Source organism: Chelonia mydas, chromosome 1, assembly GCF_015237465.2.
Source record: "Chelonia mydas isolate rCheMyd1 chromosome 1, rCheMyd1.pri.v2, whole genome shotgun sequence".
NCBI lineage: Eukaryota > Metazoa > Chordata > Testudines > Cheloniidae > Chelonia > Chelonia mydas.
Genome location: NC_057849.1, coordinates 321,426,684 through 321,442,629, shown reverse-complemented (window position 1 = coordinate 321,442,629; position 15,946 = coordinate 321,426,684). Strand labels below are relative to the sequence as shown.

The 15,946-nt window shown below is 42.3% G+C and overlaps 1 protein-coding gene across 4 annotated transcripts in view; it reads left to right on the top strand.

Moving 5' to 3' along the window:
• Positions 1-1,188: 1,188 nt before the first annotated feature.
• The window catches only part of PUS7 (pseudouridine synthase 7), a 47,324-nt gene continuing 32,566 nt past the window's right edge, over positions 1,189-15,946 (top strand). Inside the window, exons 1-7 of one of the 4 annotated variants that reach the window (XM_037889166.2) lie at positions 1,251-1,660; positions 4,105-4,136; positions 6,054-6,135; positions 7,437-7,823; positions 13,836-13,920; positions 14,034-14,135; positions 15,059-15,203. In XM_037889166.2, the coding sequence (XP_037745094.1) occupies positions 1,266-1,660; positions 4,105-4,136; positions 6,054-6,135; positions 7,437-7,823; positions 13,836-13,920; positions 14,034-14,135; positions 15,059-15,203 (1,228 nt within the window). In that variant the 5' untranslated portion in view covers positions 1,251-1,265. Of the gene's footprint in view, positions 1,661-4,103; positions 4,187-6,053; positions 6,136-7,436; positions 7,824-13,835; positions 13,921-14,033; positions 14,136-15,058; positions 15,204-15,946 lie in introns of those variants that run through there. The other 3 variants (XM_037889167.2, XM_043551784.1, XM_043551789.1) reach the window with 3 other exon arrangements.

Sequence of the window (15,946 nt, the reverse complement as noted above, 5' to 3'; positions counted from 1 at the left end):
ATGGTGACCTGTGCAGGTGAGCTCGCCACACTGGCTGAACAGGAAATGAGATTCAAAAGTTCGCAGGCCTTTTCCTGTCTACCTGGCCAGTGCATCTGAGTTGAGAGCGCTGTCCAGAACGGTCACAACTGAACACTCTGAGATAGCTCCCAGAGGCCAATACCGTTGAATTGCATCCACAGTACCCCAAATTCAACCCAGCAAGGCCAATTTCAGCGCTAATCCCCTTGTCAGGGGTGGAGTAAAGAAATCGATTTTAAGAGCCCTTTAAGTCGCAAAAAGGGCTTCGTCGTGTGGACGGGTGCAGGGTTAAATCGAGATAACACTGCTAAATTCGACCTAAACCCGTAGTGTAGACCAGGCCAAAGTGTGTGAGGTGATATCTTTTATTGGACCAGCTTCTACTGGTGAGTAAGAGACACGCTTCCAAGCTTACACAGAGCTCTTCTTCAGGTCTGGGAAAGGCACTCAGAGTGTCACTGCTAAGTACAAGGTGGAACAGATCGTTTAGTATAAGTAGTTTACACAGTCCCTTGAAACATGTGTTAATTCCTTATGCCAAACAATCTGTTGCACCTTGTATTTAGCGGAGTACCTTTCCCAGACCTGAAGAAGAGCTCTGTGTAAGCTTGAAAGCGCATCTCTTATTCACCAGTAGAAGTTGGTCCAATAAAAGATATCACCTCACCCACCTCATCTGGACTGAGAGTTTTCTCACCGGCCTTATGGGAAACTGGACTAGCCCTTCAGCCAGCACGCTGCACCGTGCTCACGTAGTTTGCACACTGCTTCATCGACGGGGTTAAATTGTTCAAAGTCCACCTGCTAATTCTCGCTCATGCCAATGAGACCTTCGAAATCTTTCCCGCTGTTGAACAACCTCCCCTCCCCGCAGTGCGCTACAGATCCACTGTGCTGGCTAAACCAGTCCCACAAAGCGCCAAGGCAGGAAAAGGCTCTGACTGAATCCGATTGGCAAGAGTCAATCCTGGAAACGGGTCTTACAGACACACGGTCCCGCTGCAGCTCTGACAAGGCCGCCAGGATGTTCCCAGCTCCCCGCGCCGCCTGAACGGGTAACAAAGAAACTGCAGGTGGGGGCATCTGGGGATGATTTGCCTTTGTCCCAGAGCTGACGCGCGGGGGGGGACGGGGGACGTTTTTAAACAAGCTGGAGGAGGGGGGAGAAGGAGACTGTAAGTGTCTCAGGGAAACGCACGCAGCAAAACCCTTCCTCCGGGGCGGAGCTGCTCTGCTGCCTCGAAATGGCTGCAGCCTGCCCCAGGAGCGGAGACGGGGCAGCGCTGCGCCTTGTTTACCCTGGCCCAGCCGGCTCCTTGCAGCAGCGGCGTCCGAAGGGCAGGAGGCCGAGCTCCGTGGGAAGAGGGCGGGTGTCCGCAGGGGGCTGGGCTGATGACACTGAGAAGGGGGCCGTGTCCTGCCTGCGCCCTCCCCCGGCTCCGGACGGGAGCAGCAGTCACAGACGCGCGCTCCGGTCCAGGCCAGCCGCGGCAGCGCCCTGGCCTGAGGCCGAGCCCAGGGCGGACACGTGCGGCAGCCCCGCAGCTCCGGCCGGGGACCCGCTCCATGTTGTTGACTCCCTGCGGCCGCCGCCTCCTGCCGCTCGCTCTCCCTTGCCGGCGGCAGTGGCAAGCTCCGGGTAAGCGTCCCCCACCGCCGCCTCGCCCGGCCTCGGGGCTGCCTGCCCCGGCGCCCGCGTGGGAGCCGGCGCGGCCCGGCGGGCGACGCTCTCCCCCCAGCCCCGCAGGACTGTTTGCCCGACGCGGGAGGAGCCTCTCCCCGCTCCTGCAGGCGCGCAGCCGCCTGCCTTGGTACGCTCTGGGTGGCTCCCAGACTCCTCTCGTGGGGCTGTGGGCGAGAGTTTGTGCCCGGTTTCTTCATCGGGGTTGGGCGGGCACATGGATGCCCCCTTCCCCCTCCCCCCCGCCAGCTGCATTGGGTGGCACTGCCCACGTGCTTGCGCAGGAGTGGAAACAAATGTGGCTCACTGAATTCTAAGCTGCACCCCATGGCTGCCCTTCCCTTCAGTGCGGAGACATGGCCCACAGAGTGCGGACAGATCCTGCCCTGTGCTCCTCCGTGGCCAGGGCTAGGTTAAAACAACTCTGCTACTCCAGAATGTAACTGCCTCTCGAAAAAAAACTTCCCTCCCCCCTCATTCGGCTCCTTGCTGTAACCCCTCTTCTCTCGTGTAAATTGCCTATATAGTGCTAGGGCTCAGCGGCCTCAATTTAGATCCCCTCTGGAATCAACCCTTCTTACCTTATTTTCCTTCCTCCCTTGAGTCCTTGATTTCTCTCTCTCCCTCCCCCCCCCAAGGAAATCTGTCTGTTGGTAATCAGATGCCTGCTGCCCTTCCTCAGGGAGTGTGGGGCTCAGATCCCTTCCAATGATCATCCTGGCTCTTTTTGATCCAAGTGGTTTCCAGAGCATGGCATGCTGGGATCTTTAGCAACTTGCATCTCTGTAGAAAAGATTAACACAACTGAACTCACTTCTGTTTTATAAAATATACAGGCCTCCTAACAGTAATTCCAAACAGTGGGCCCCCACACATGCACAAGCCACACCCGTGCGGATGCGGTCGGCCTGACATTTGGGCGGTGCTGCACCTGTGCTGGCTGGTGCCCAACGAGATGCTAGGCATGCTCTTTTGGCGTGATTAGGGCTTCTATATGCCTGCCCAGTAGGGTTGCCAACTGTCTAATCACACAAACCCAGAGACCCTTCCCCTGCCCCGCCTCTTCCCTGAGACCATACCCCTGTCCTGCCTCTTCTTTGAGGCCCTGCCCCCTGCTCACTCCATCCTCCTTCCTCTGTTGCTCACTCTGCCCCACCCTCACTCACTTTCACCAGGCTGGTGCAGGGGGTTGGGGTGCAGGGTGTGGGCTCTGGGAGGGAGTTTGGGTGCGGGCTCTGGGAGGGGGTGTGGGCTCTAGGCAGGGGGTTGGGGTGTAGGAGGGAGTCAGGGTTGGCGCTTACCTCAGGCAGCTGCCAAAAGCAACTGGCACGCCCCTCTCGCAGTGGCTCCTAGGCTGGGAGCCCAGGGGGTCTCCGCTCACTGCTGCCTGCAGGCACTGCCCCCGCAGCTCCCAATGGCTGCAGTTCCCGGCCAACGGGAGCTTCGGGGTGGGGGCAGCGCCCGGAGACCCCCTCCCCAGGGGCCGCAGGGACATGGGCCGCTTCCAGGAGCGGTGTAGAGTGTGGACAAGCAGGAAGCCTGCCTTAGCCCTGCTGTGCTGCCGGCAGCGGCCCTTTTAAGTCGCCCGGGCCCTTGGGCAATTGCCCCCTTTGCTCCTCCCATCAGCGGGCCTGAAAATATAGGAGTAGCAATTGTGCACCTGGCAACTTGCCATGTTCCCCTTAGTTGGGCAATATTTGGGCCATCCCTGCTAAGTATAATGTTTAAATTATATGGATTGCACACTGTTTCCTGCAGTTGACTGAGGCATCTGCTTCCTAGACTCTCCTGTATCATTGTACCATGATACCATTTACTGTCTCATCTAATTTCCTGCTTCATTTGACAGAGAGCCTGCTCTATGCTTTACATATGAATGTTAACATTCTTCATTTTATCTCTTTAAAGTTCAGTCTCCATAAAAACTTGGCCTCTACTGAAATTGCCAACAAGGGTGCAGGCTCTGTGATGTGGACACTAGTCCACTGGTACCTGGACTAAGACAATCAAACAGCTGTCAAATAGTAACAACCTTTTCTCACTAGTGACCTGTACAAGTGAAAGACTGTCTCTCTCTTAATCACTTTTGAGCCATCTAGTCCCTCAAGTAATTAATTTTTCAAATATTTTCTCATATGGTGGGCAGCATTTTCCAATTGGTATTTGTTTGTCCCCTGTTCTTAGACTAGGGAATCTATGATAACTGTCTAAATCTCTAGTTACTGCGGGGTGGGATTAGAAACACCTAACAGACACTTAACAGACCAACAGGTCGACTTCCTTTGGCAGGCTTCCCAATGGATTGTAGCCCTGCAAGGTTTCAGTGCATTGTAAGTGATGACCCCTCCCCCCTGCCAGGAGGGTGGAATCTGCGTTAAAAAACATGCTCTTCTCTCTTACAGATATCTGCAAAAACCCTGCCGTGTAAATGCTGGTAGTTGGAGGGGTTTGGGATGAAGGGGGAAAGGGAGCAGCTTTTCTGTGATAATCAACTAAAGCTAAATCAATATAAGCCTCTCTTAAACCTATTTAAGAGTACCTATACAAGGAGTTTGCACGAATTTAACTACATCAATTTAGAAACCAGTTTATTAAATGGATGTAATTTCTGTTTGTAGTCCAGATATTAGCATTTCAATCTTACAGAAAACTTTATTTAAAAATAGCTTTAATGAGAATTTTTAAAAGGTAGAATCACTTCTGTTGGTTATGATTTTATAAAAGCTTTTTATAAAGTTTAAATTTGGGGCCAGATTGAAGCTGATGTTATCCATTGAAAGGTATGAAGAAATACAAGGTTTGGTAACTCTGTTTTGCTTGTTTTCTTCCATTCTTTCCTTTAGTGGTCTTATTCCTTTAGTATTATTTATTATTATTTATAGTTTTATAATAATAATAAACAATTCCTTTCTTGTTTCACTTTTGTTGTTTCTTCATTCTTTGTTTTATTCATTAGTTCTTCATTTTAGTTGATTATTTTAAATGTTTGTAAAGCAGCTTTCTCTCTGATTTATTTGTAACTTAATACAATCCTTTTGGTTGTTTATTTTTAGAGCAACATTTACATTTGGAGCTAAAGAAAATTTTAAAATTAATTAGGGAAAAACAAGTAGTGGCTGGAAAAGTGATTATTTTTCATAATAATTGTATGTCTAAATTTCAGAGTACTTATATTATGCATGGCTAGTTCTGGTCAGTTTCAGGACAGCTGACAATTGAGTAGGTGACAAGATGTATCTAACCTGTAATGTTAGTCTTCCTTAAATTATAGATTTTTAAAATTTTCAAGTGGGAGATGTTATCTAATGATTGAGGAATTTTCTAGGAGATTGGTTTGTGCCCTGACTGAACTATTTGCTGGCAACAAATGATTTTTGTTCTCTCTTCAAAAATCTATGTGTATATTGTTGGGGTGATATAGGGAAGCAGGTATTGTATCTGTTCTGTGTACAGTTATGGGGATTTTGATCTCCAGGGCTATTAATCTGGCACCTTTGACAAGCACTAAACTCTCATACAAATCCCTTAAAAGAAATAATAACTACAAACAATCAATCAAAAACCCTTAGTTAGCCTTGCGTTTGGTTACCTGCTGCAGATTTTGCAGTACTTGAGCAAGTTAATTTATTATAGGCTAGCACTAAGGTCAATAAAGGTCCACATTGGTGTGTCTTTTCTGTTTTCTGTGCCTTTCTTAACTTCTTCAGTCTGGCTGTTTCTTAGTTTCTGTGGCTGTTCTCTTACAGTTTCCTGGCATCCAGCTTCTGTAGGCATCCCTGTTAAAAGTGTGTTTTTTGTTTTTTATCTTATTAGTAATACAAATTTTTTTTTTCAGTTTCTTTGTGTATCTAAGCATCAGTGCTCTTTTTTAATCTTAACTGTTATCCAGTTACACAATATCCTTTCTATAATATGATGCACAGAACTAGGAAGTCGTTTGTAAAGTGCCTTATTTACCTCTATTTGTGTTCTATTTATGGTGATAATTTTCACTGAGGAGTGTGGAAAGAGCTTTTATAGGCATCATAAACACTGAGCCACAAGTTCAGGGTCAACTCATTGCTTCCATGGGGAAAATTGCACAGAAGGGCTAGGAATATCTGTGTATTTCAGCTTGTGGAGTTTTTATAGAATCAGTGGGGTATGTGATTTCTCCCCATACTCCCATTCCGCTGGAATGAGTAAGGAGCATAATATTCCAGATCTTTGGGGTGTCCCAAGTACTTTGGGGCAATCTCATAGATCTTGGGACCTCTTGGGACCTATGGAGAACCTCTGACCCATTTATCATCCTAGGTGTTATAATAATTTTTTAATTATAATTTCAAACAGTTATCCCTTTCTTCTCCAGCCCCCAAAGTTCTGTTCCTGCTGGCCCACAAGTGGACACTGAAGCAGTCAGTGAAGAGAATCAAGCGCTCAGTTCCACAAGAGTGAGTAGATACAGCCCTCTCTCCAGGATTTATTTCATTCGCTCCCTGCTTGACCCTCCACACTCAGGGTTTCCTTTACCTCACCCTTGGTGCCTCATTGGTCAGAACTTTGTGAGTTTAGGAAGAAGAATAGGAGTGCTTTCTGGGAACAGAAGAGATGAAATAATATACAGACTGGGCTGGGCGGGGGAGTGCATTGAACCATTGTGTCTGAATTATTGATGCACACAGGATGAATTCTTTTTGGAAGGGGGAATAATACAAAGTAGTCAGATTTAGCTGTAGTGAGATTTAGCTGTAGTGATACGGAGAGCAGGAAAGCCCATGTGGCCAGCTGTATGATAGTTGAGCACTGGCACTATCATAGCAGTTGAAAATAAGGAGAGCTGGCAAGGGAAGAGGCCAGATTTGCTGGAGGTGTTGCATCATTCTTCTCCAGTGCCAGCTGGGAGAGATTCCAGGAGTACCCATTCTAGAAAACTTTGAAAAACTGATGCTACCTAAAAATGTGACCTTCTTCCTTCCCCTGTCTTTCATAAAGACAAACATAAATCACTTATTCTCCCCTTGGTGCGGTACGGTGTGTCTTCCCTGATCCTTTCACTCTCATTTCCTTATATAACCCCAAAATCTTTTCTGGAAGTAGTCCTTTCCTGTCTGAGGCCTTGTCAACACTAGAAATGTTTGCCAGTAGAAATATACCAAGATAGCTATAAAGGAAAGCCCCACTACTGGAGATGCATTTTATACCAGCAAATTAGTTCTTTTGCTGGTATATCTTATACCAGTTGTCTAAATGAAATGATCTATCCTGGCAAAAGGACTTTTTTACCAGTATAACTGCATCTATGCCAGGGCTTTTGCCGGAATAGCCATGTTGGTTAGGGGTGTGATCCCCCCTCCCCCGACCCTCCATATCAACGTAGCTATGCAGCAAAACTTTTAAGTATAGACCAGGCCTGAGCCTGACACAATGTATTGTTTGTCAGGAGCGCTTTTTTCTGTCTTTCTCGGTAAGGATCTCTAATCCTAATCCTTTACTCCCCCTTCCCTGCGTTGTTCCTCTGCTGAGACTACTGAGTTTGCCAAGTGTACCTTCTTGGTAGCTGTATCTTTGCATGTAGTTTAACTTACACCTGTGCAAATCCATTGACTCTGGGTTTGCCCAGGTATAGCAGCTTGATGCAGAATTTGCTGCTTTTTGTTTGGTTTGTGTGTGTTGCATGTTTAAAAATATAACTTTTTTAAAAAGCAAAAGATTTGGAAATAAACCATTTTAAGTGGTCCCTTTTCTTCCCCAGGACTTTGTACCGCTCTGTGCCTTTAAATATGGAAGCTGTACAAATGACATCCTTGAAACGTCCTCATTCTGAGGATGATGTGGCTAATGTAGATGAAATTAAAAGGCAAAAGATCTCAGAAGAGTCTTCTAAGACAGGAAACAATTCTGAGCAAAGCATTGACATTTTAACTGAACAACCTGGAAAACCTTTGCTTGAGGACAAGAAAGATAATATAATCCTGAATGAAGAAGGTGAGGAGGAAGATAATGAACTGGAGGAAAGTGATGAAGAAGGGGACCCAGAGAGCTTTGCAGACATGATGAAGCATGGACTAACAGAACTTGATGTTGGCATTACAAAGTTTGTTAGCTTTCACAAAGGGTTTTCTGGAATCTTAAAAGAGAGGTAACTTTTCATATTGCAATCCTCTGTACTTTAATTCCTTGTATTAGCAACTATTCCCCATTTTCCTTCTCTGTTTAGTCTAGGAGTCAGACACTATCATCTCTGGTATAACACCCACACGTATCAAGATACAATAGGATTATCTGCAGGTGTGCTTCACTGCTTTCTTTTCTTAAAACTAGGGCTCTGAGAAAGCTTTAGTTTGTACATGGCTGGTGCCTTTCTAAAGTGTTTGTGTTCTGCTGAATAAAACTGAGAAAGGGGACTCTAAATGATAGGAATATAATCTTATATTCATTTCCAATTTGACTTACTTTCTGCCAACTATGTACAAAATATACAGTCTAGTTACAATACATACTATACACATTAAAAGTACTTCTAACCTATTTAAAAGACGTGACAAAATATTTATGATCCCAAAGTCAACATTTTTTTGAAAAAACAAGTTAAAGTTGCTATGTGATGATGATCTAATAGTCCCTTCTGGTGCTAAAATTTTATAAATCTTGTCAGTTATAACATTATGTACAAAACTAAAGAACTTGAAAATAATTGAGGATATCACAAATCTTACACCGCCTACATAATAAACTCCTTATTCTCATTTCATTACAACACAGCATTCTTAACTCTTACTTAAAATAAATACTGTCTTTCACCAGAAATCTCAAAATATAAATTCAAAACCCTTCTGAAGAAACAGTGCACAAATTGTTGCACCAGTCCAGCAAAGCACTTAAACATGTTTTTGCCTAATCAGTTTCAAATTAAAGTCATCCTGTATGTACATAGTTTTGCCATAAATAGATATTGTTATGCACTTTTTCTCTGAAACTGCAGATACAACATAATCTTAAAAAAAAGACACTGTTATCCCTATTTATTGGTGGATATTCCTTATAACTATGAAAGATCTTTCTTTTGAGAGATCTGGCAAGATAACAACAGCATCACTTACAGTACAGACCCGTTTATGCGCGAATCCGCTTAATGCGCAGTAGCGCCATGCCTCCCAGTGCTACCTATTTAACACATGAGACTCGTTAACACATGGTACAGGAACTCGCTATGTAGTGCTACAGATTTGCTCACTAACTCACTGACATAGAAATCGACTGGAAGTGCGGAGCGGAAACGTGTTGTACGTCTTTACCAATATTGGTAAAGATGTATCATGCATGCTTAGTGCTTGTCACGCTAGAGAGATATATAATATATAGTAGTTATATAGTAATATATATACTACATTAGCAAATTTTAACCGTAGGCCTAATATAATGGCAGAGGGCAAGCGTCAGTGTTCCTACACTGTAGAAGAAAAGCTAGCTGCAATAGATCGAGTAAATAGTGGAGAAACCCAGGCCAAAGTTTCAGAAGATATTGGGATAGCCGAATCTACTCTCCGAGGATGGCTAAAAACGAATCTAAACTGAATGGCTTTGTACAGAATATCGATTCTGTTGTGGGGCTTAAGCGAAAATGTGTGCGCTGTTCTGCAAAACCCACAATAGACAAAGCCATGTGCACATGGTTTGCTCAGGAAAGGCTGAAAGGAATGCCGCTAAGTGGGCCAATTCTTCAAGCCCAAGCGACCAAAGTTGGAAATTTAACAGGGGATGAATCATTCCAAGCCAGCAAGGGGTTTATAAGTTGTTTTAAAAAGCGTCATGGCATAGCGCAAGTATCAATTTCTGGAGAAAGCTGATGAATTAGCCGCGAACGCGTTTCCCACCAAGTTAAAATCTGTTTTACAAAATGAAGACTACCACGAAGAACAACTTTATAATTGTGATGAAACAGGTTTATTTGCAAAACTGCTACCTGATAAGACTTTAGCCTTTAATTACAAGACACAGAAAACAGCTGGATTTAAAAAGATAAAAGATCGTGTGACTCTTCTTTTTTGTAGTAATCAGACAGGCAGCCATAAGTTTGCCCCTCTTCTTGTTGGCCGCTTTCATAACCCTCGCTGCTTTAATCACCGCGGTAGAGCCAAACTGCCAGTAATGTACGCTAACAGCAAAAATGCTTGGATGACGAGACACATTTTTGATGACTGGTTCCACAACAGCTTTGTTTCAGCTGTTCGTAAGCATCTGTGGTCGAAGACACTCAAAGCCAAAGCACTTTTTCTGCTTGACAATTGTCCAGCCCATCCTCCAGCCAAATCACTGGTATCGAGCGATGGAAAAATGTGAGTGCTATACCTACCATTCAACACAACATCAAAAATTCAACCTTTAGACCAGGGCATTATTCAGAATTTTAAAAACAATTATTGACGGGAGCTGATTTTGGTGATCATGTCTTCAGGCATTTCTGAAACAGTTAAACGTGAAGGAAATTATTTATTTAGTTAGAAAAGCTTGGGACGGAGTAAAACAAAAGTCCATTGAAAACTGCTGGACGAAGGCTCTCGGTGATGACTTTTCTGTCAAAGATGGCTCAGACTCGGAAAACTCCAGCAGTGGCACTGATTCAGAGCCAGACTTTGAAGGATTTTCAGAAGAAGACGTTCTACAAACACACACACAGACAAAAGAGGTTAAAGGTAAGCTTCGTTTTCAAATGATAAAAGATTTTAGTTTGGATACGTCGCCGGAAATCATTACCAAGTGGTTGGAGATGGATGAAGTTTGCCTGACTTCAGAATTTCTGTCTGAGGAAGAAATATTAACGGGCTGCGAGGCTACGTCGGACTGCGAAAGTGATAGCGAGGATGTCATTGAAAAGGTCAAAATTTCGCCCACAGAAGCCCTTAGTGCTGTAGAAACTGTTGTCAGATTTATGAAGGAGCAAAATGCGGAAGATATCAAAATCATTGATCTGCGGCAAATGAGACTTCATAAGAAAGAAAAAAAATGCAATCCAGAAAGAGCAGAAAATAACGGCATTTTTTTCTAAGTGAATCATAGACACTTTTTTCAGCATGGCCCTCTTAACCCGCGGTCCGTTAACACGCGGTCGTGACGGCTTGACTCCCGACATCCACACGTAAACGGGTCTGTACTGTACTTGCATTCAGTTTTGGGTGAATACCAATGAGAAGTGTTTGGTTATTTGTTCAAATTAAAAAATGTGGATTCATCACATCTTTACTTTAAACTCAGTTGGGCAAACATAACCTTGATAATGTCTTGACAGAGATGTTTGCAGTCTCATTATGGTCTTTCCACCCCCCCTCCATTTTGACCCTTTTGACTTTTATAACGTGATTTTTATAGCGGTTTGATACGTGCATGTGTGGATTTGGATGTAATGCAATAGAAACATCTCACAGTGAAGCCTCATTTTCCCCTCTTTCAGCATTTCACAATCAGTTGACAGCTTTTTCTCTCAGCTGTTCTAAAATTCTTATTTTAGAAAATACAATTTATCCTGCCTTTACTAATGTAGAAAGAAAGTCCTTCATGTTCCCTCTACTGGCACCAATTCACTGTCTCTCTTTTTCTTTTTTAAAAGACTGGATCAGAATCTGCTATGCTACTGTAGTGAATATCCAGAAGAACTCTTACTTCAGTGGAGTTCTCTCTATTTCCACCCGCATAGCTGTGAACAGAAATCTGACTCACTCTCCCTGGGAAGAGGATGAGTTGAGCTTTAATGTACTGCTAGCACTGAAGAATGTTGGTTGAAGTGACAGAGTTAGTGTACTAATTCATGAAATAACAGTGCAGTAGAATCTTTGTAATTCTTAACAACAGCTAGGAATGAGAGAGTAGATTTCTGAGCTCTGCAACTTAGCAAGTAATCAACCAATTCAAAAGAATACATTATATAATGTACTTTGTTCATCTACATGAGGAGCCTAGTTAGCTACTTATTACACTAATAAATGTTCTAGTATATTTGATTAAATAAGGAGGCCTCAGTAGCATGAAGACTCACAACTGTGATCTGCTCTTACCTTTGTTGGGAAGTTGGGAGAGGCTGCTTGCTTCTGTGTATGAATGACAGAGATCAAATTATCCAGTTACTGTTTATAAAAAATCTTGGGTAAATAGATGAAAGTCAAGATATAGTTTAAAATGGTGATCTGTAAAGGAAGGCTCAAGAATTTCCTCCCCTCTCCCTTTTTTTTTAATGTCCACTCGCAACGTTCCTGTAATTTCAAATAACTTTTTTTACATTTCCTTTCTTTCCTAATTTATATATACTCTTTCTCTTCTCTGGGGTCTTTGTAGATGAACCTACTATAAGGTGGGTGTACTAGTGGCTGGTAAACCGTACTCAGAGTAGTTATCAGTGGTTCACGATCGAACTGGAAGGGCATATCAAGTGGGGTCCTGCAGGGATCTGTCCTAAGTCTGGTTCTATTTAATATCTTCATAAATTATTTGGATAATGGGATAGAGAATACAATTATAAAGTTTCTGGATGATACTGAGCCGGGACAGGTTACAAGCGCTTTGGAGGGCAGAATTAGAATTCAAAATGATCTTGATAAAGTGGAGAAATGTTCTGAATTAAATAGGATGAAATTTCAATAAGGACAAATGTAAATTACTACATTTAGGAAAGAATAATCAATACAAAATGGGAAATGATTGCCTAGGAAGGAGTACTGCAGAAAAGGACCTGGGGGTTACAGTGGATCACAAACTAAATACATTAAGTCAACAATGTCCTACTGTTGCAAAAAAAAAAAAAAAGTGAACATCATTCTGGGGTGTATTAGCAGGGGTATTGTAAGCAAGAAATAAGTAATTCTTCCACTCTACTCAGCACAGATAAGCCTCATGTGGAGTATTGTGTGGGGAAAAATGTGGACAAATTGGAGACAGTACAGCAGAGAGCAACAAAAATGATTAAAGGTCTAGAAAACATGACCTATGAGGAAAGATTGAAAAAATTGGATTTGTGTAGTCTGGAGAATTGAAGATTTGAGGCAGGGACATGATATTTGTCTTCAAGTATGTAAAAGGTTGTTATAAAAAGGAGGGTGCTGAAATGTTTTTCTGTTCAGTGGTTAAGGAGAACAAAACGGCCTTACTGAGTCAGACCAAATGTCCATCTAGCCCAGTATTCTATCTTCCAACAGTGGCCAATGCCAGGTGCCCCAGAGGGAATGAACAGAGCAGATGATCATCAAGTGATCCATCCCCTGTTGCCCAGTCCCAGCTTCTGGCAAACAGAGGCTAGGGTCACCATCCCTGCCCGTCCTGGCTAATAGTCATTGATGGACCTATCCTCCATAAAAAGAACAGGAGTACTTGTGGCACCTTAGAGACTAACAAATTTATTTGAGCATAAGCTTTTGTGGGCTACAGACAGCCCATCGATGAAGTGGGCTGTAGCCCACGAAAGCTTATGCTCAAATAAATGAGTAAGTCTCTAAGGTGCCACAAGTACTCCTGTTCTTTTTGTGGATACAGACTAACACGGCTGCTACTCTGAAACCTATCCTCCATGAATTTATCTAGTTCTTTTTTGAACCAGGGGACAGGACAAGACGTAATGGGCTTAAATTGTAGCAAGGGAGCTTTAGATTCAACATTAGGAAAAACTTCCTAATTGTAAGGGTATTTAAGCACTGGAACAAATTACCTCTGTCATTGGAGGTGTTTAAGAGCTAGTTAGACAAATACCTGTCAGGGATGGTCTCCAGATAATACTTATTCCTTTCTCAGTGTAGGGGACTGGACTATGTGACCTACTGAGGTCCCTTCTAGTCCTACATTTCTATGATTCTTTTTAAATGCTAGTGGCTTTAACATTCATGAATAACTCAACAGTAACAAACCAATATTTGTGCTTCTACGATGGAGGGAAAAAATAGGTATCATTTTCATATTGAGTTTTCAAGTGATGATTGAAGATGATTCTGGAAAGTATCTAATGTGTCCTTTGGGTAATTTTCCAGGAATGGGAGAAAGCTTTTTAGTAGATAATGGCTGAAGTTTTAATCTAGAAACTGAATAAAGTCTATTGGAAAATAGTGTTCTGTTCACAGAAGCCTTTAGTCTTTCCTGTCTATGTTTTTTAACCTCTTGTGTTTCTTTCTGTTAGATACTCAGATTTTGTTGTTCATGAAATAGGAAAAGATGGGCGCATAAGCCATTTAGATGACTTTTCTGTTCCAGTGGATGATGAGGTAAATTTTGAGTAGCTTTCAGAAATGGCTAGAAGATTTTTTTTAAATTAAGTCACTAATGAAATCTTGTTCTGACTGTGTTGTGTGAGTTACTGTTATTTTATATATATTAGGATCCTTCAGAAGAAATATTTACAGTTTTGTCAAATGAAGACAAGCAGCATTTAGAAGAGCTCCAACTTTTTAAGAACAAAGAAACCAGTGTTGCCATAGAGGTAAAATGGTAAAACAATACAAAGGACTTGGCTAACATGTCCTTTTTGCGGAAGGAGATGGGTGTGTGCATGGAAACTAAATGCTAGGTATATAAGTAGTTTGTTGAGCTTTACATCAGAGTAGGTGATGCTGAAAACTTGTAAATTTAGGACTCGATCCTGCAAAGACTTACAAGTGTACTGAACTATGCATGTGAGTACTCACCGTGGTTTCACTGGGACTATTCACGTGCATAAAATTAAGCATATGCCTAAGTGTTTGAAGGATTAGGGCTAATGCAATATTTAGGTTTTCAGTGTCTTGAGTGTTTTATAGAATGATTATGTACAAGGGATTAAACAAACATGGACTTTGATGAAAGAATGTTTCCATGGATAGCATGTGCTGATTTAATAGAAGACAGTGAATTTGATCTTCCACAATAAGAAGAAAAAAGGTACAAGAAGAAGAGTTTTGTGGCTATTTTTAAATAACACAAATATGAATAACTGCTGAGCTGAATTGGGGCAAAAATTGGGTTTGGGATTAATAAGCATTCCTATATTAACATTTTTTTTTTTTCACATCGAGTTGTATAGCTTCTATACAGATGTGCACTCAAGACACACATTTTGGATATAGTCCTCATTCAGGCAGTGAAATTTGGCTAAGAATAAAACTGGTGAATTTAAAAAATGTCATTGTGGTTTTTATTTGTGAAACATCAGATTCAGGGTTTGTAGCTGAGTTATGTATATATCTCTTTATGAATTAATTATAGCAAGTAGGATGTGTCCTTTAAAGCATAGCAGATCATGTTTTCTTAAGGCTGGTTTTTGAACAGAAAAATGATTTTTTTGTGTGTTTAAAAACAAACAAAGATATGTACACAAGACCAAAAAAAGAACTATTTTTGTGTGACTATTTTCTTTGTTAAATATAGGTTATTGAAGACACGAAAGAAAAAAGAACTGTTATTCACCAGGCTGTGAAATCCTTGTTTCCTGGATTAGAGACGAAAACAGAGGACCGAGATGGGAAAAAATACATTGTTGCTTACCATGCTGCTGGAAAGAAAGCACTGGCAAGTGAGTTTGTTACTGTCTCCATCATTTCATATTGCAAAGTTGAACTACAATTTAAAAACAAAATGTTTAATTAAAATGACATAATACTTCAGACAAGGGGGTATGTTATAATTTGGATTTGGAGGCTGTTGCATGCTTCTGTACCTGTTCATCCAGTATGTTACTTCTAAATGGCACAGGGCATGAGGCTTACATGTTAGGTATGCTAAAATATATTAGTGTGGGGGTTTTTGTTTTTTCTTCAAACCACTAATCAAGTAGATGGAGTAGCAAATATAAAGTTGTTTTACTGGGTTTATGATAAGTGAGAAGTATTAGTACATGAAGAAGACTTGCTGGCAGGGGGGACGGGACGGACTATAACAGCTTTCAAATATGTTAAGAACTGTTATAAAGGGTGATTGATTGTTTTCCATGTCCACTGAAGGTAGGACAAAAAGTAATGGGCTTACTCTGCAGCAAGGGAGACTTAGGGTAAAATTCTAACTATAAGGGTAGTTAAGCTCTAGAATAGGCTTCCAAAGTAGGTTGTGGAATCCCCAGTATTGGATGTTTTTAAGAACGGGTTGGACAAACACCTGTCAGAGATGTTCTAGGTTGGTCCTGCATCAGCACAGAGGGCTGGCTCTTCCAGCCTACATTTCTATGATTCTCACTGAGTGCCAAATAGACAACATAGGAGTGTGTGTTTGTTTTTATTGCATAGTTACTGTCTAAATGTTGACCATGTGAACCTAAATGGA